At 41.6% G+C, this 19,902-nt stretch overlaps 1 protein-coding gene across 1 annotated transcript; it reads right to left on the bottom strand.

Moving 5' to 3' along the window:
* Positions 1-1,539: 1,539 nt before the first annotated feature.
* Positions 1,540-19,548, bottom strand: cenpf (centromere protein F). The gene is made up of 38 exons (XM_020098815.2): positions 19,497-19,548; positions 17,954-18,125; positions 17,680-17,805; positions 17,261-17,331; positions 16,922-17,058; positions 16,626-16,717; positions 16,276-16,549; positions 15,960-16,162; positions 15,495-15,620; positions 15,239-15,367; positions 14,965-15,087; positions 14,711-14,846; positions 14,491-14,620; positions 14,111-14,390; positions 13,489-13,695; positions 13,135-13,343; positions 12,680-12,809; positions 12,114-12,392; positions 11,320-11,907; positions 10,977-11,150; positions 9,971-10,866; positions 9,644-9,846; positions 9,429-9,561; positions 9,209-9,332; positions 8,890-8,992; positions 8,391-8,644; positions 8,177-8,285; positions 7,806-8,011; positions 7,505-7,723; positions 6,623-6,766; positions 6,187-6,376; positions 6,001-6,098; positions 5,790-5,831; positions 4,426-5,571; positions 4,161-4,290; positions 3,422-4,057; positions 2,984-3,105; positions 1,540-2,460 (listed from the first exon to the last, which is right to left on the bottom strand). Exons 2-38 carry the CDS (start codon positions 18,113-18,115, stop codon positions 2,314-2,316), a joined length of 8,478 nt encoding a protein of 2,825 aa, XP_019954374.2. The 5' UTR covers positions 18,116-18,125; positions 19,497-19,548; the 3' UTR covers positions 1,540-2,313.
* Between the last annotated feature and the right edge of the window lie 354 nt (positions 19,549-19,902).

Below are 19,902 nucleotides of genomic sequence, written 5' to 3'. Positions count from 1 at the left end.
TGCAGATCCAGAACTGTTGTTTTACTTTCTTTAACATAGTGAGATAGGGAGGTTTCAGTTTTCACAGATTTCTCAGAGAAAAATTCATCCTTGATGAAAAACGTTAGACATGTTTAGGGGACTGGTATTTTCAGTAGGTGCCACTTGGAGCAGATCTATATAAAAATCTGAATCTAATTGTGGATTCACAAGGGAACTGTTGGGCCTTGGTGGAGGTATGCACTGTAGTCTAGTTGCATGTTTACCTTGATTTGATAGTGAAATGTAGGGTGAGATGACATGTAACAAATACCTTGAAACTCAATCACTCAACTACCAGGATAATGTACATCATTTTCCACTGCTTTAAAATTTCTATAGACTAATTCATAGAACTTGATGAAACAAAAATCAGGCACATTTAGGGAATTTCTATCTATGGGTGTGTTAAATTTTGTGCAGCTCCATTGAATTTAAGGGGACTGCTGGTCCTTGGCAGAGGTGTCCACTCCTCTGACTGCCATTCTAGTTCTAAATACAGTGCAGTAAAAAACATGCAGAGCACTATAACAAGTTTATATTCATCTCTGTTGATTTTCTGCACAGTTGGGTGCAAAACTATATTTGCTGTTTCATAATTAAAGTTCAGATGCAGTGTTGCACTGTGAGACTGCAACAGCATTAATCACCACGCTTCATCAAGAGGATATTAGCTTGTTTTCCAATCATCACTTACAAAGTATTTCATTATGAGCTTTATGAGAAAGTTCTAATAAGGCAGCACTTTGAAATTAGACATCTAAAATCAACCTCTACATTATTTAAAAGGCTGAGAGGCTGGTGTGTCTTCACCGACAGCACCTGATGTGGTGACCTGAGACCAGATGCAAGAGGATTGGGTGGAGGGAGGTCACAGTGACCTGATGTTGTGCAGAACATGAATTAAATAAAGGTGGACTGGTAAATGTTCAAAATGAGAATCCGATTTTTTAAATTAAACATTTGTCAATTCTCAGCACAATAAGTCAGTGTCAGAAGACAACATTGTGAAAACTATGTTTTTGTTGTCATTTTACTCCAACTAATAGAAATATGAACTGAGTTGTATTTTAGGTGACTAAATATCTCGGAGTGTAAATATGAATTCAAACTGTAAATCTTAATAAGAGCCATATCAGTATCTTCTATTATCATCTGATGAAGGTTTTGAAGTCAAAAGTCCAAACTGGTTTTCTGATTATTATGAAACTGAACATATATTAGTTTTACATGATAAACACTGTGTCTATTTTCTCTTTTCTTTCAGTTGATAATGTCTTATCTTCTGCTCTGGTGTGAGTGAACCAGATATATTGGTATCATCAGACATTAACAGATTAATCAGATTGTCTAATGTTTCCTGCCTGCTACACACAGCTGGTGACGCACACCCTGCACACTGCTGCACTGTACACCTTAACCCAACAGCATGGCTCAGCTGCTCCACCCTGTGGTGACATACTGATGTCCGCGCCCGTCTACAGCTACACTCTGTTCATAAAATAAAGACAAGACAGATCATTCAACCTCAGAAGGTTTAGTAAAAAAAAAAGGGCAATTTAGAACTTTTCGGCTTCATTTACTATTTACAATAGCATTGATCTACTTCTATATAAAAACATAAAATGCTAAAAGCTTTTTAAGAAAGAAAAATGCCATAACTATAATGTTTTAGCAGATTTCTTGTCACGACTAAAACAGTTAAAATATGTAGAAAATACAAAACAGTCAAAGCAGAAAATCTACACAAACTTAGCTGCCATTAGTATTTAGCTGATATGTTGCAGGATGCATTAGCATTAGCTGTCATTAGTGCTGTTATGTACATATTTCAATACATTTCTCACACACCAAGAAAAAAGGAACTGAAAATAAGACAAGAAATATACAACCAGTGAGTCAGAGGTGAAGATAAACAAAGAGACCATAACAAGGTGAAGATGAAGATGCATTCAGAGGAGGACAAAACAATGGCGGCTTCATTTGCTCTCAGGAAAAATATGTATCAGGACCTGGATGTTTTTAACCAGCGTCTCCACCTCACTTGATTTAGATTATAAAGAGGTGACGTGTGGCTTTGGCAGTCTTGCAACAAAGTGATTCAACACACATACTTGTACTTATATCTATGTGAGGACAAAGATTTACCTAATGAAACAATAACCCAAACCCAGTCTGCCTACTACCACCCACATACGTTTAAAATAAGTGTATTTACTTTTGTGTATTTATTTGTGTGTGTATATATTTACAAAGTGAAAGAATGTGTGAATGTGTGTGTGTGTGTACATTGATCTACTGAACATGACAGTTATCTGCCTGTTGCGTTTGTGGTTTCTCTTTCTGCTCTGGGCTCTTCAGTAAGCTCAGTGAGCTACGCGCTGGTTTCTCTTTGCCGCTCGGGGAAAGACACTTCCTGTTGGCGCTGTCTGCAGACGGACTCTGGAGGAGTGTGGAGAAAGAAAGGGTTAAGACGAGAAGGAATAAGTCATCAAAGTCGGGTATTTGTGAGTGAAGGAAGTACAAGCAATTTTGACACATGCAGCGGGGGTTCGCTCTAACAGGTGATTGTGACACATTAATTCCTCTTGACCTCTTTGACCTCAAACCTCTACATCCTTTAAATGCATCACTGCTTTGCTTCAGTTGACCTGACACCATAAGGAAGCTGACCTGGACTGACTTAGAGGTGGGAGGGGGTCTGGATTTCCTGCAAACCTATTAGGCAACTGATGAAAGTTGGCTGAACTGATTCCACAGTCTGGAAGTCTGAATCCCAACAGGTGACATTATTCACTCTAACACTGATAAATTATCTTTCTCCAATTTTTTTCTAAAGGGAGACAAAATGTGTGTGCTCTGGAATTTTATAGGGGATTGTAACACCAGTACGAGAGTACCTGCTAATGTGACCAGTGAAACAGACGTTGAGTGCTGTACTCTTTGTGTGTGTGTGGTTGCTCACCTTGCCGTCAGGTGCAGATACAGGACCGGTCTGTCTGGCGAGCAGCCGTGGGCTACAGCGGCTCACTGCGGTTCTCCTCATGATGAATGGACTCTTCTCTCCCAGAGGAATATCAGCAAAGCCTGAGGGAAAACAAATGATGACATAATGTTTTAAATTTAGAGCTTTGTTCTACTAGCTTCAAAACCAGTGATATTTGTAACATTTATTTATTTTGCTTCCATCTTTCTGTGCATTTGCTCCTGTGTTTCTGCTGCTAATCTCTCACACTGCTGCATTCCCACCTTAGAGGAGAATAGAAATCTCAATAGCCTGAGTATTTCAAATAGAACAATATGTCAATAGAAATGTGGCAGAGAAGGTCAGGCTTCTAAAACTAGGACTCTGTCATACACAGCAGCACAATAAACTAACTGCAGAAGTATCTTCAACACAAACCTCTCTGCACCAGCTCAGGAAGTCCCTCAGGCCTGAACTCATCCTCCTGCTCACTTCCTGATTTGGGTGTGGCCACTGCGTTGGCCTTGATCTTCTTTGTCAGGTTGTGCAGGGCCTCCTTGGCGCTGTCTTTATCGTTGGTGTCACAGTGACCCCGCTTCCCTGACAGTGACCCCTGAGGAGACCTCTGAGGCGTCGAAGGAACTGTGTTCTCAATGTCTCCGTGCATCTTTTCTTCCTCGTGTTTGGAGGAAGACTTCCTTCCTGAGCGCCGGCAGCGAGTACTACCAGCAGTGCTCGAGTGGGCCTTGGCTTCATTAGCACGTTGGCTGGCAGTAGTCTGTTGGAGCCGTGTCGTCAGTGCATTGTTGGTCTCTTCCAGTTTGTGGACCTCGACCATCAGAGTGCAGTATTTATCCATGCTCTCATCAGCCTCAGTGCTCTTCTCCTCCAGGAGTGTCTTCACCTCATCCAGCTCAGTCTTGATCTCCTCCAGCTCTTTAACCCTCTCTTCTAATTCTCTCTTCTTTCCATTGAGGGCAGCTTTAAGTTCTTCCACCTCCTTTGTTTTGTCCTGTGACTCGATCTTCAGCGGGTTAATCCCTGGCTGCCCCTCCTCACAGCTCTTGACCTCTCCTGAAACAAAAATGTTAATCGGAATTATTCAACTGCACTTTCTGGAGACGTTTATCCATTAAGGATGAAGACTAACTGGTAAAAATGTCGGTGATATATGCACCTGAGCTGTTTAACATCATTTGCTTTTCCTTCTCCAGCTGTTTGCAGTTTTTCATCCAAAGATTCATCTTGCTCTGAGCAGAGTCTCTCTCTTTGGACAAACGCGCAGCCCGGGATGTTAGCTCCGACACCTCGAGGAGAAGCACAGAGAGAAATATGTTGAGACAGCGTGTGGGAACAATGAATTTGGTTGAACAGTGAAACCAGTTATTAATTTTTACATAAAATTATAATTATTACAGAGTTTAACATCTGAATGTGTTTACCTGCTCATTGAACTGTACAATGGACAAGTTGTGTGTTTCCAGCTCTTTTTCCATGGAGGCAGCAGCAGACTGAAGGCTCTCTTGTTCTTCTGCAAGTTTCTGTCTCTCTCTTTCTGCTTTCTGCTTCTCTTCTTCCAGCGCAGAAAGAGCTGAGCACAGCTTCTCCTTCTCTACTTCAATCAAAGTAAGGGATGACTGCAATTCTTGTTTTTCGACATCTAACTTCTGTTTCTCCTCCTCTATTCTTTCCTTCTCTTGCTTGAGTGGAGACAGAGTCTGTTGCAAGCAGAGTTTCTCATTTTCTATTGAAGAAAGTCGAGATTGAAGCTTCTCTCTCTCATCAGTGATCATCTCCTTCTCTTGCTCTAGTCTTTCTTTCTCTTCTTCTGCAGATGCCAGAGAGCAACGCAGGGTATCTCTCTCTTCTTCCACTGTTAATAAGGTAGACTGCAGTTTTTCTTTTTCCTCTACCAATCGTCCCTTTTCTCCTTCTATCTGTTCTTTCTCTGCCATAACAGATGAGATGGATTTTACTGAAGCTTGTCTCTGATCAGCTTCCTCCTCCCTTTCCTTTTCCAGAATTGCCATCTCTTCTTCTTTGGCTTTTATTACCAGTTTGAACTCCTTAATTTCTCCTTCCAAGGTCTCAATACAGGTGCTCAGGTTCTCTCTCTCTTTCTGCCACTCATCTCGCTGGGAGCGGAGTCTCTCTCCTTCATCTTGCCAGTCCTCCAAAGTACTCTGTAGGCAATTTCTCTCTTTCTCCATCTCTACCAACAGAAACTGCACCCTATCTTTCTCACCCTCTGTCTCTGCACTCTTTTGTTCAAGTGAGATCTCTCTCTGCCGAGAGGATTCCAGCTGCGCTTGGAGGTCTTCTACTTTTCTGATTTGCCTATCTGCTTCCTCTCTCATCCCTTTCTCCAGCTCTACCATGCATTTCCGTCTCTCCTCTTCCTGTTTTCTATCTTCTTCTGCCTTCTCCAATCCTCTTTCGAGCTCTACCTTAGCTGCCTTCAGCTCCTCTATTTCTCTGTTTTTTGTTTCCAGCTCTCTCTCCAATTGTTCTTTCTCGGATTTAAGGCTTTCCAGCATGGTTGAGAGATCCGATAGTTTCTCGCTGAGCTTTCTCTTCTCCTCCTCCACCTAAGATAGGTGAGGGTTCAAGACAGCAGAGAGTTTGTGAAAGGAGACAAATAAAGAGCGGAGGAGAAAATCAGGATCGAAAGAAGAGTAAGAGCAGGAGAAAAAAAGGAGAGGGAAACCTGATTACTACAGTTCTAAGTTGATACACAGTTAACTATAATAAATAAAACTTGTATGACTGGGTCAAAGTGTAGTTAATCTGATTAATATAAAAGTACCTCTCTTCTCTCCTCTTCCAGCTCAGCTTTGGTTGTCTCAGTCTGTGTAAACATAACATTTGCATTTATGACATGGGCATATTTTAACCCTTTATTTCATTAAATCCCTTCACCTGTGGATTTTATCATGGCAATAAATAAGTTACAATAGTAGAAAAAACACTGTGCTAATGGAGGTACATGTTACTGTTTGAAACTTTTAACAGAATACCTGTAGAAATGCTTCCTCCAGACTTTGCTCTAAATCTTCCTTCTCTCGTTCAAGAGCATCAATGCGATCCTGCAGTGAGTCTGACTTCCTCTGGGCAGCTACAGAGACACAAAGTAACGTTAGGGCGAACACACTACAGAACTCAAGAGGTCAAATGATTTCATGTCAAAGACAGAGGGGTCGCACCTTTGAGCAGCTCTCCCATCTTCTTTTTCTTTCTCTCGTCTGACTCAATGCGGACCTGAAGCTTTTCAATGCCAGTCCTCATCTGCTGGACCTCATTTTGTGTGGAGTTCAAACGAGAGGCAATCTCTCCCTTCTCCAGCAGAGACGACTCTAGAGACTGTGTAATACGACTGACTTCTCCCTCTAAAGCCTTGGGAAGAGAAATGGGAGGGAAACCATGAGATATATAATGAAAAACTTTGGTTCCTTGAAGAATCACAATTTCACACATTCTCTAAATCCCTCATTAAAGTCTCTTAATGTCATTTTGAGCAGATGGGATACAACTGAGGTGAAAACATTCAAATACTTAAAGTGTTTGACTCTTGCATCCATTGGATTACTGAGATAATACATGGTATATAATAACATGCTTAGCATCAAACCTCCTCCTCACCTGTATCTTGCTGACCATGGACTCAGTGCTTTGATTGGCAGAGGTGTGGTCTTCCTTGATCTGGTTAAGATGGTCGATAAGCTCCTCCCTTTCGCCACTCTGTTGAGAGATCGCCTGCTCCTGCGCCTTAATATTCTCCAACAGCTTTAATGGAATAAAATGAACTTAGAGTTAGAAATAAAACAAGAACAGGAACATAACAGAGGACATTTGGGACATGTGGATATCAACTAATAATCTAGATCATGGACTGTAAATAAAGATGGATAAATAATACCCAGAGATGAAGCTGAAACATCCTATCTTACACATTTGGAGCCAGAGTCTGCACAGTAGTGACTAATCACCATTCAGTCTCAGCTGTCTATAATGACGTTTCACCCAGTTTTTACAACTAATAATTAATTAAAACCAAACTTACTGAAAGAATAAGCACTGGAACAAACTTCTGTGTGATAAGAAAAACCTAAAATGTCCAATGTCCTTGACAAAAAAATGTATTTGATGTGCACTTTAACTTTTTGGTTTGGTCCATGTCCCATCCATTGATATAGAGGAGGTGGATATATGACCTATACTGCTTCCAGACAGCAGGTGGCAATAAAGACACTTGGGGAGCTGTCATAATGTCCGTCTTTATATACAGTCTATTATATGGTGTAGATATACCATAACCAGACATTAGAATCCACAGGTTAGTTTGGACCTGTTTTCATAAGCCAGTAGAATCAAAGACGCAATGGACTCACCACTCAAGTTGCTTAACTCTAAACTAAAAATCAAAACATTCAATATAACTAAATAAAAGTCTACTTTGCCTTGTGATATGGATGTAACCAGGTCCCAGACTCAACTCAACCCCCTCTTCATTTTTTCATGTACCTGTTGCCTCTCTGTCTTCAGTTTCTCCGTGTTGCCTTGCAGAGCTTCGAACTCCTTCCTTCCTGCTCTGATGTCATCCTCCAGGATGGAAATTAAATGCCTGGTGTCACAGTTCGTCTTCTCGAGACTGTGAACCTTTTCTCTCCATTGCCCCAAAGACTGGTTCAGCTCATCTCGCTCCTCAGAGCAGGACACAAGCTCGGATCTCAGTTGGCTTGTCTGAGAAAATAATACGATTTGAAATTGTTACCCTAATTGATTTATGCGTCTTTCATATACATTATTTCTCAGCTCAGCTCACCTCTGTCAAGAGTGTTTCTATCTGCTGCTCCATGCCTGAACACGTCCTCCTCTGTGTCTCCATCTCATCCTTCAGTCTGGTCCTCTCCTCCTGCAGGGTCTCCAGCTCAGACTCCATGCCCAGGATGTGCTTCTCCAGGTTTGCTTTCTCAGAGCGAACCCTCTTTAACTCGCTCTCCTGCTGAAGGAACTTCTCATCCCATCCACCTGTACAACATCGTGCAACTGTTCAACTTGTGTATTCATTCATAAATCCTGCACTGCCATTCAATTTGAGAAGTCTGAATTCACAACCACATTCACTGAGCATACAGCATCTTTTTTCAGCCCGAGGTTGTTGGATTACTTCCTCATATGCAGAAAGATATTTACCTTTGGCCATTTCCAGTCCTTCCAGCATCTCTATAACATCAGCCAGCTGGCATTTAGATGTTTGTAGCTGTAGAGTCAATGTCTCTCTCTCCTCTGACAGTTGAGCCAGCTGAAGATGAGCACAGAGCATTATTATCATATATTCAAAAAATAAATGCTACTGTTACACTACTACATATTGGATATTTGTCACTGTACAATTTCTTCCCCCTACCCGTTCTGCAAGATCTTTCTTCTCCTCCAAAGCAGCATTCAGTTTATGTGCCGCACCATGCGCCTCCTCCTCTGCTGCAACAACTTTCCTTTCCAAGTTTTGGACTTGGACTTCCAGTTCAGATGTCAGCTCCTTTCTCAGTGTCAGTTCGGAGCTCAGGAGGTCACACTCTGAGCGCAAGGTCTGGAGCTCATTTTCTTGTTTTGAGATCACTTCCTTATGCAGGAGGATGTCATCTTGTCCCTGGGACGAGTCTGTTGAAATTTTAATAAAAAGTCTAAATAAAACTACATTCAGATCAGTAAAATGACAATTTAAATTAAAAAATAAGTTGTGATGCTGATATTGGCTTAGAAATAGTGTAATATGTAACACAAAAGTTTAAACGCCACAGTAATAGCTAAAAAGAATCACAACTTACTTTTGAATCAGTTAGTAAGTCCTATGATTATATTATTATTCATGCAACTGCAGTTAAAAGCAGACTTTATTTTCTCACCACAGGAGCTCAATTCTTTCGAGATGGACATGGGTCGAGAAATTTCACAAACTTCAGGTTCATTGTCAATAACATCTCTGGGATGACTGCTGTCACCAGGAACCTGTGAGAGTGAAGACAAAATAAAAAGGTCATGAGGAGCGACACCTTAAGTCAGTTAGGATTAAAAATGATACTTCTTGAGAGGTGAGAGGTTATATGGATGTTCAACATTCAAGAGAAATATCAATAGCTAATGAAAAATCAATAAAGGCCAGTATTTAACTAATGACACATAATGAGCGAAGACAAATCAATTGTTGTAGTAATGATCAAATACCTGATCTAAGGGCTGCTCCTCCTCATCGGCCCTCATTTCCTCTTCATCAGCCACACTTGCCTGCATCTGTTCCTGAATCAGCTCTTGCTCAGTAACGTCCTCCTTGAAGGCCAACTTTGTCTCACTGTAAGAGTTCAGGGAAATTTAGTTTTAATAATCACATAATAAAATACACATAACATAAGTATAAAATTGTGTATTTGTGCAGAGCTCATTGTACCAGAAAGAATTGTCAGACTCGTGGAAAAGTTCCTCCAGGTCAAACACCATTGAGTTCTGCTGCTCCTTTACTTTTGGAGACTCTGTATTTGTACTAGAATCCAGAATCTGTCCTGCTGCTTCCTCGGGGGAATCTGTTAAGAGACAACCGCACATTATTGCACATATTCAAATTAAAGTAGAACACACTTTTCATAGTTTTCGGTTTACACTCACCACAAGTTTCTGTCTCCTCAGACTCGATGTGGTTAATGTTCTCTTCTGGTGTCTGTGCTCCTGAGAGTTGCTGTATGAGGCTGTGTTGCTGTCCCACCTGCTCCAGCAGTGACTCGTACTGTTGTCTGAACACAGTCAGCTCCTCCTGTAAAGCCACCAGCTTCTCATGCAGTTTGGCCTGCTCTGCCTCAAACTGGAGGCTCCTGTGATAAAGCAGAATTCAAGCTGATATTTACAATACAAAACAGTCAAAACCATCTAATAGACACTGGTATAGAGACATTTACTTGTGGAAGCACGTTTGACCTTGGAAGTAAAGTAAAGTACCTTTCTCTGTTCTCCTCCTCAGTCTTCATGTCCCTCATCTGGAGCTGCTCCTTCAGCCTCTGCTGCTCCTCCTCTGAGGCCTGCAGCGAGTACTGGATGCACTCGTATTCCTCTCTAAGTGAAGCCATCTCGTTCTCACGCCTCTCAGTGTTTTCCTTTAACTGCAGCTTCTCTTCGGTTACACTCGACTGTTGCTGGATGTTCTCTTCAGTCAGCTGTTTATAGCTCGTTTCCAGCTGAAGCTTCTCCTCAACGACTTGAGTCAAGTTGAAAACCAAAGCATTTTTCTCTGCATTTAATTCACTGAGTTCAGACTCAAGTTTGGTTTTCTCCTCATTCATCAGACTGAGAGCAACATATAACTGTGCTTTCTCCTCAGTGACTCGACCAACAGTTGATTCAGCTTCAAGCTTCTCAGCAGCTACTCTATCGATCTTTGCTTCTGTTTGCTGCTTGTCTTCTGTTAACTGCTCAACATTTGACTGTAGTTGCTTGTTCTCTTCAGATAGTTTGTCTAAACTTGATTTGAGTTGTTTCTTCTCTGCAGTTAGTTGTACTATTTCATTTTCAATTTGCTTTTTGTCATCTGTCAACTGTTTCAGTTCAGCTTCAAGATTGTTTTTCTCCTGAAGAAACTGGTTGAGATTCTTCTCTTTGTCTTCGTTTATCTGCCTTAGAGTCGTCTCTATCCGGATATTTTCCTCTGTGATCTGACTGAGTTTAGTCTCTAATGCAGCCACACTCTCCTCCATCTGGTTTCGCTTGACAAAGTCCTCCTCCAGACGAGTTATTTCACAGCTCCTCTCCAATAGCTCCTCCTTAGCTGTGACATACTGTGTCTCCAGCAGAGAGTTCTGGGATTGGACCTCCTCTAGACGGGATTCCAGGACAGAGACCTGGAGGAGAAACAGAATTTAGATTTCAAAGGGATATTTTCTTCTCTCAGAGCAAAAGGAGATGGTGAAGATTATGCAGAATGCTTCTTGACAGAGATGTGTAAGACTACCTGGGCTTTGCTGTCCTCTAGCCTGTCCTCCATGTCAGTCATCTGTGTCTGGTTCTGAGCCAGCTGCGCCTCCAGTGCCTCTATCGTACCCTTTAGCCCCTCCACCTGACTGTCAAAAGTGTTCATGGTTGTCTCGTTGTCCTCCAGGTCCATTTGCAGCATCTCCAGCTGTACCTTGATGTGAATAATAAAGGGCTGTTTAATGGAATATCTCATACTTTATTTGTCAAATTATCCCACAGCAGAAAAAAACAGTATACAGTAGTATGGTTTGGATTAGGTTCTGTGTAGGTAGACTGTAGACACCTAAGGCCAAAGACAGAAGAATAAGTAACTGACCAACCTTGATTTTGTTCATGGCGTCCATCTTCTCCTTCAGCAGATCTGAGGATTTGAGCCGCTCTGCCTCTGCTTTATTCAGCTTCTCTTTCAGACTCTTTATTGTGTCGTCTCTGTCTTCTAAGCCACGTGAAGCAGCAGACAGAGTCGTCTTCATGGTCTTTATCTCCACTCGACATGAACTCAATTCTGTTTTAGCAGTATTTACTGATTGCTTTGATGTTTTGAGCTGCTCTTTCAAGCTCTTCTCTTTAGTGAGGAAATTTTCAATCTCTGAAACATGACTCTCTGACTCTTTACTCATCTTCTCGGTCAGATCTTCTACCTCTTTCTCCAGAGCAGACACCAGCTTACTTTTCTCAGCCAGAGTGTTCTCTAGGTTGGTCTTGATTACAATTGTGGCTGAGTGATTCTTCTCAAGAGCTTCTAGAGACTTTTCAAGGTTAGCGTGGGATTGGTTGATCACGTCTAGTTCGTTCTTCAAGACTGGAAGCTTCTCTGTTGCATCTGTGTTCGCAGCTACCTTTTCTTCTAAGGAAGATATCTGCTCCAGAAGATGGTTGATCTTCTCCGTCTGAACATGCTGGAGGATCTTGATAGGAAGCAGAATTAGAAGGAATTAAGCTTCATATTTATATTTGAACATTAGTAAAAACAAAAAAAAACTTGATAAACAGACAGTGAATGTGTATGTAGACTGAATTTGTGCAATTGAAAATAACTGGTAAATAAATAGAACAAAACACTTAAAGATAATATAACAAACAAATTTAATAATATATAATAAATATTTAATACCTCTGCTTCTTTTTTCATCGCTACTGCTGCATTCTCCAGCTCAGCCTTTTGTTTCTCCACAGACGAAATCTGAGCTTCAGCCTCTCTGAGCTGCTTCTCCTTCTCTTCTGCCTGGCCCTGCTGGTCCTTTAGCTCCTCTTCCAACAGTTTGAGATCTTCAGATTTTTTATCCAGCATCTTTTTGTGCTCCTCTTCGTATTCTGACAGTACCTTAATTTGTTTATGCAGCTCAGCTCCCAGTTGCTCCTGTGCCTTCAGGAACTGTTCCATGGAACTGACCTGGATTATGAATAAAAGATACATCTTAGGCCTCTACTGGTTAAAACAAAAGTAAGGAAAACAGAAGTAAGACCCAACAGGAAGAAAAAGCACAGTCAGGAGTAGAGATATTAAACACAAAGTATAATCCGTCAGTATTCTATTTATCTATGTTCCAGACAGTTGATCATTATGTTTTGTACAAAGTTGGATCAACTCCAAAGGAAATGACAGAACAAGTTAACTGAATAAAACGAATAATCATTGATCTGTTCAATTTGTTTCTGTTGCAGTGCAGTATAACAAACCTGGCTTTTGATGAGCAGCAGCTCTTGCTGAGCTTCCTCCAACTGAAGCTTGATCTGCTCTGTCTCTTCAGCCTTTGCTGAAACACTCTCCTCACACTGCCTCAGCATCGCTTCCTTCTCTTCTGCCCATCTAGCACAGATAAGATACAGAGGACAGAAAATATGCTTGTTAAAAAGAAAGCTACATTAAGTGCAGCCTGAGGAAAACAATGGGGACGGGATTCATATGAAACCGCACTAATGATGAATATGATTACAACAGATATACAATATGGTTACTCAAATATACCACCATTACTGGCAATAAGTCTTCCATTACAACATTGATTGCTGGGCTTTTTTTTGGTAGTTTATCCTTACTCTTGTTGAAGGTTAAGGACAGAGGAAGTCACACTGTGTTAAGTATTGAAAAATATTTTAATGAAAAATGATAAACTATCAAACAAAACTCTCACCTGAGGTTTTGCTCCTCTTGCTGTGCAGTGGACTGTTCGAGACTTTCTCTCAGCTGGTTGATCTCAGCCTGGCGCAGCTCGACCAGCTGGTCTTTGGAGTGGACCAGGTCACAGGCTGCCTGATGCTCATCCTGCAGCTCTGTGTTCCTCCTCTCAGCTTGTTCTGCTCGGGTCATTTCCTTTTTCAACCGCAACTCCAGATCTTGGACCTGTAAAAAAATGAGCCAATAAGGATTTATATATATATATATATTTTTTTTTTTTTCAAATATAACAAACCAATATTTTCAAATTATCTAAAAATCTTTTAACCTACAAACTTTTCTCAATGAAAATAAAAAATATAATAATCACCTGAGCTTCGAGTTGTGCCACTTGCACACGAACATTCTCCAGATCTTTGGCGTGTTTCTGTCCAGCTTCACAGAGTTGAGACTTCAGCTCCTCGTTCTCATGCTCTCTCTGCTCCAGATCTGTGCTCTTGTTGAGGAGTTCGCCCTTCAGGGAATCGATGTGAGCAGACAACCCGGCCTTATCGCCCTCAGCACTCATGTGCTGATTCTACAATAATGACAGTAAACATACTCAGGGTGAGGGATCATTTACCTGAATAATTTAGGGTATGTTAGTGTTAGTCTCATAATCATTGATGATGATGTATTCTTAACAAATTCTCAAAAATTTATGGTGAAGATAAACATTGAAAAAAAAAACACCAATGTTTTTTACAATTATTGGCTCTTGATTGACAAAAATCATTTTCTGTGATGTTTCTATTATTAGTGATGTTATAACTTGAGAAACTTTATAACCAATATGTGAAAGGAAATGTATATGCACAAGAACAAACATGTTCATTCACTATGTGTCTCTGTGTTTAATATAAAATAACAAGTGTGCTGGCTTTCTGTGTGGTAATCATTCCTTTAGCAATGTTTCTCTGTTAAGTTTAAAAAACATGGAAACCTCATCTTACCTTAAGTTCATCATTAGCCTCCTTCAGTGAACTGAGACTCTTCTCCAAGTTGTTCATTTTGTCATTGAGTTCCTTTTGCACAGCTTCAGTTTCATTAATCAAGGCCTCCTTCTCCTTCTTCCACTCCAGCAGAGCTTGATGTTCTTGTTTCGCCTCCTTACACTCACTCTGACTCACAGAGAGATTGGATTTGAGGTCTTGGCTCTCCTTCTCCACGGCTGTCACCCTGTTGGTCAGTTTCTCCACCTCCTGTTTCTGTTTCTGCAGTTCATTCTGAAGTCTACAGTGGGATTAAAATATTTGTATAATGATTCAAAAGAAAGATAAAAAAATCATAGATGAAAGACCAACTTTCTTATTTTTGCAATAAGACTGTTCACCTTTCATTTTTGGTTTCTGCATCAGACAGAGTCTTCTTCGAGTGTTCCAGCTCACAGGCTGAAGCCTGAGTCTGCTGCTCCAGTTTTGTCTGAAGTCTCTTCAGCTCTTCTATCTGTCCTTCTGATTTCACTGAAGAGCAAAAATATGAGTTAAAAACAGAGATAACCTCAGGTCATGCTTCAAAATACCTGGCACTGCCATTCCAACTAAATCACTTACCTTTGAGGTCATCTAGTTGTCCCTTGGTGCGTGTGAGGCTCTGGTCTCCACTCTTCTTCTCTTCCTCCAGCTGAGACAGACGCCTGCTGCTTTGGTCCAACTGGACAGTCAAACTGTTCTTCTCTCTCTGCAGCTCCTGGTGGGAGGAAGAAATGTGGAAAGAAGCGACAGCACAAGATGATGACAGTCAAACTTATTAGTGAAATGTGAATACACCATTATAATAAGAAGATATTCTACTGAAAGCCACCCACCTCCATTTTCTTGCGGAGGTCCTGTTCTTTGGTCTGGATGGCCTGGAGGCTCTGCTCTGACCGCAGCAGTTTCTGTTTCTGCTCCTCCACCTCCTTCTCCATCTGACTCTTCTGGAGGCACGTCTATAAAGAAGTAAGGGCAGAGACAAGTCAAGATAGGGGGTCTGGGATAAGGGTTATTGTCTACACCAATGGTTTTGTGAGTTAAAAGAAGTTGCGTAGAAGAAGATAGGGAAGAAAAGTGTAAAGTAGAACAGAAAGGTGACACAGTTACCTTCTCCTTGTCAGCCTGCAGTATGTTGTAGTCTTTTTTGGACTGTTGGATCTCTTGTGTGAGCTTGGTTCTGGTCTGGTTCAGCTGCTGATCCAAAGCCTTGTGGGAATTCTGGAGCTGGACAAGCTCCTACACAGAATATAACAAAAACAAAACCTTTGGATTAAAGATACAAAGGATATTTTTATTAATAATGTTTGATCAAAACTAAAACATTGAAGGCCTAATGAAATCATTTAATGCCACATTGTTGCACCTTCTGACTGTCTCGTTCTTGGTCCTTGAGTTTCTGCTCCAGGGCACGTTTGCAGCTTTCAGCGTTGTGCCTCTGACAGCTCATCTCCTCTGTGACTTGTTTCAGCTTCTGCTCAACTGAGCAACACTAAGAACAATCAAGAAACCTTTCATTATTTTTGCCAGTTATTTACGTTTGCTTCCTGTTTCACTCATCTTTCCTCAACAAGATATGTAAGGAAACAGACATATAACATAAACAATCTATCGTGCAAATATAGTTTATGCATCTATGCATGTTTTTCTGTCTTCCTGTCTTATATGGGGTTGTTGGTGAACTCAGTGATGAGTAAAAGTAAAAGTAGACAGTATTTGTCGCACTCATCACAGACAAACTATTGTCAGTATCACAGAATGAAAATAGAATACTTTGATGAGGAAGAACACCACCCCAAACCATCACCATGTATCAGTAATTGAAGCCTACCTTGGCCTCCAGCTGCTGTTGTCTGTCTGTGGCCTGACTCAGCTCATGACTAGTCTTGGACAGGTCTCTGTCCCGCTCAGTCAGGTCTTTGCGTGCCTGGTTCAGTTGAGTTTGTAGTTCCTGCAGTTTGGAGGCCTGGCTACGAATTTCCTTCTCCTGATTGGACAGATTCCTCTCCAGCTCTGACACACGACCACGCAGCTCTGATTAAGAAACAGAAAAAGTTACGTCCCTGTTACATGATAGTCAAACTCAAGGAAGCAAGACATTTTTCAGAGGCAAGACATGAACTGAAGCAATATAACAAAAAGTGCACCTTGGTTAAGCGTCTTCAGCTGCTCCATTTGTTGTGAGGATCGACTGGGACTCTGCACTGCTATGGAAGAGCTCATTCTCTGGCTGGATTTGATAGGTGTCTCCTCATGGGCGTCCCACAGAGATGTAGCTCGCCTCTTCAGAGGCGTTTCCATTGGATCCTGAGACTGTCGGCCTTGGGCCTGACCTTGCTGTTGCCATGGGAATATGGAAGATCCAGTTTGGCGGGCAGCAATGTCCTTGTGACTTACGCCGACTGAAGAATGATTCAACAACTAGAGGAAAATAGGCATGTTAACATCACAAATTACAAAGAAATAAACACATCATTTTGATAAGTGATGTACTCACTTTGACCTGCATGACTTTGAGTTCAGTCTCCAGTCTTTTCCTTTCTTCTACCTCCTGGTTGTATTTCTCTTGAAGCTCCTCCAGTCTATTATCTATGCAGCACACATCAGAGTAAACTTAGATTCCTTCAGAGTCACAATGTCCCGAAAATAGATGACACAGCAAAATCACAGAAATTTACCTTCACCTTCAACTAGGTTCACAGACATACAAAATTTAAAAGAGGCCGTCTGTATAAAGCTGGAAACAACATGAGAAGAAAAAAGAAACAAACTGATAAAAACAAACTGAAGTACCCTGCTGTCTGTAAGCTGGGGCAGGAGCGGGGGTAGAGAAACTTTTCTGGGGAGTAGTGTAAGGCTGCAGCTCAGAGAATGATGATGACATGGAGGAAGAACCAGCAGGCTGAGAACGATCCAGTTCATTTTTGTACCTGGGTAAATAAGAAAAACTGCATCACCAGCCATTCAACGGTCAGGTTTGAAATCTTTGCATCAACTCAAACACAATCTAAATGTGGTGTCTTTAAACAGAATACATGGACATTTGAAAAAACACAAAGACACATGGTTAGTCTGTAAATCACAACTGTCACACCTAAAACCCTGTTTCAACAGACACACAAGGGAACTCACTTCTTGAGCTCCTGCTCCAGTCGATCTATGGTCTTCCTGCAGGAGCTAAGCTGACCCTCCAGGTAGCTTACCTAAATAGAACCAGGAACAGAATCCAGTTATCACAGGAAGTTACAAATTCATATTCCCAATGTGTATATCCTCTGCCTCAATTTCCTTTTTACAAACAGAGGAGTTACAACTCTCTAATAATGTGTGACCGTTTTAATAGAGTCTAGATCATATACAGGTGGACTGCAGTCCTATCAAGACCCAGACCAATCACTGATAAATCACAGTGAATTGTTATATCTTGGCAGAGCATTTCTATTTTATCCACCGCTTTTCAAACACGGGGGAGAAATGACACAAAAGACAATGGTTTGAAAAATGAGTGGGGAAAGTGGGGGATTGTGGTATCAAAGAGAAAGAGAAATTACCTGCTGCTCTTTGATTCCAAAGTCATGGAGGACCTTCTGACGGGCTTTCTCCAGAGAGTCACACGACTCTACTAATCCCTGGTTCTCTCTTTTCAAAGCAGAGGCTTCTGTACGTTCACTGTCCACCTGGAGAGAGGAAACAGATGATGGATGGATGTTTGGAAAGACCTTCCACTTCTGTAAGGCTGCTACATTAGTAATTCCACCAAGGGAATAAATACAGTGTATTTATCTGTACATTATTAGTTGATAATGTTTAATTCATCCTTTTCACCTTTTGTTTCTGCTTTTGCAGGGCAGCCTCTAATGAGTCCAGCTGAAACTGTTTCTGACTCCTCTCCTTCTTCAGTTTATCCAGCTGGACTTCCATCTCCTGGATCTTCTGCAGGGCTTTCCCTGGAAGTCCATCCTTCCACTCCTCCACTGCCCAGCTCATGGTTTGTAACCTGAGTGAACAGACATCAATTTATTTATAGGAGGTGCACAGGAGGTCAGCCACTTTGGTGCAGAGGTTGTTTGTATCCTCTGCCTGGAGGATTGAGGAGAGATCTGAAGACGACAACAAAGATGAGGAGAACAGCAAAAGGTGGGACAGGTATGACTTCCCTCTGCAGTGGAAAGTGATGTGGAAAATGATGTGGAAAGTGATCTGAATTTCTCACACACTGTCAACACGAGGAATTTGTTAAAAAGCTACAGCCTTGGTCAAGCAATTGTCATAATGCCTGAATTAGGCCACTTGATTGAAAGCCATTGAAAACATTTACCATAAAGGCACTGCACTGATCCATCTGTACAGCTTATGAGTGCATCATCTCATGGATGAGATGCTGACAGCTACACAACCACACCTCTGAGTCTGTACATCACATCTCTTACTCCTCTGTCCTGCCCAGTTCATCTCTAATCCAGCTCTGACCTGCTGCTGTTCAACAGCAGAAACAACCAGTCACCAACCCTTCATCAACTCATGGTCCTGAGGACCCCCCCTCCAGTGTGCACCCAGTGTTTCTCCTCACATCTTCAACCAACGTGAGAGTGTCAGTGGATGTTTAACGTCTAGGTGAACTTGTATTATTTTTAATCTGAGTTATACTTCAGCAATCCCTTTCTCCTTCTTGTACATGTGCCACAGCAGGATGAGTCACCAGCAGCAGACTCACTCACACACACACACACACACACACACACACACACACACACACACACACACAGGTTGTCCCTGTGTTTTGTGTTTTGGTTATAAAGCCTCTTACACATAAAACCACGAGCTAGAGTCTGTTCATTAAATGCGTTCATGATAATAGGAACACTACACTCATGTTAATGCTACTTGAACGGATGCTGCAGACTTTAACGAGCTGGTTTAACCCATTATTATTATTATTATCCTCAAACTTTACCGATGAGTTAAAAAGGAAACGTTGTGTGAAGTCAGCTAATGTTAGCTTCTGTACGATTAATGGTGGCTAACGGACAATAGTCGGCTAACAATCAATAGCACCGTCTCGTTTATTTAATGGTCCCCATTAGAAACACGTGGATGGCCTCTAGTCTGGGACATTAAACACAACACATACATCCCACACGGATGGAAAAGAGTGAATGGTAAATACAAACGTGAAGTGCCGTCAGTAGCTTGTGTGAACGTAACGTTGACCGAGCAGTTCAACATCGTTTTAATGAATGTGACGACATGTAAGTGACCCAGCGATGACCTCGGTTCATAGGGTTATGGTGAGAGTGAGAAGATCCGTCGTTGATTAAAGAGTTCATGTTAAGTGACGGTTCGAACGAGAGGAAGCAGCTTCACTTACTTTGGGCGCGACGGTCCTCGATCGGATCCACTGATGAATGAGGCTCGTTTGAAAATTCAAACTCAACCGAGAAGACGGCAGCGCACTGATTGGCTGCTTCAGGTGACGTCAGTCAAAGGACGCAGATGATTGGTTTACAGCGGTCTCAGCAGTGCCGCCACGCGGTGGTAAAGAGGAGTTCAGGATGTCGCCCTCGAGCTGATGACTTCTGTTTTATTTTCCAACTTCAGAGTGATGACCACAGTCTATGGTGATGACACGTTCCTGAAGCTCCTGCAGGTCTGAATCCAAAGATCACATCATCTGTGCAGGGATCTCACCGCGCGTGTGTGTGTGTGTGTGTGTGTCTGTGTGTGTGTGTGTGATCTTATTGCATTCAAATAGTATCAAACATAACTGAAGTATA

Source organism: Paralichthys olivaceus, chromosome 1 (assembly GCF_024713975.1).
Source record: "Paralichthys olivaceus isolate ysfri-2021 chromosome 1, ASM2471397v2, whole genome shotgun sequence".
Taxonomy (NCBI): domain Eukaryota; kingdom Metazoa; phylum Chordata; class Actinopteri; order Pleuronectiformes; family Paralichthyidae; genus Paralichthys; species Paralichthys olivaceus.
The sequence above is the reverse complement of the archived record's forward strand: the minus strand, read 5'-3'. Positions and strand labels throughout refer to the sequence as shown.

Excerpts from the sequence above, each read along its gene's own strand:
- cenpf (XM_020098815.2), bottom strand. The coding sequence starts at position 18,115 with ATGAGCTGGGCAGTGGAGGAGTGGAAGGATGGACTTCCAGGGAAAGCC. Across the intron at positions 15,368-15,494 it reads AAGAACGAGACAGTCAGAAG|GAGCTTGTCCAGCTCCAGAA; the intron begins GTGCAACAATGT and ends TATTCTGTGTAG. Across the intron at positions 15,088-15,238 it reads TGCAGGCTGACAAGGAGAAG|ACGTGCCTCCAGAAGAGTCA; the intron begins GTAACTGTGTCA and ends ACTTCTTTATAG.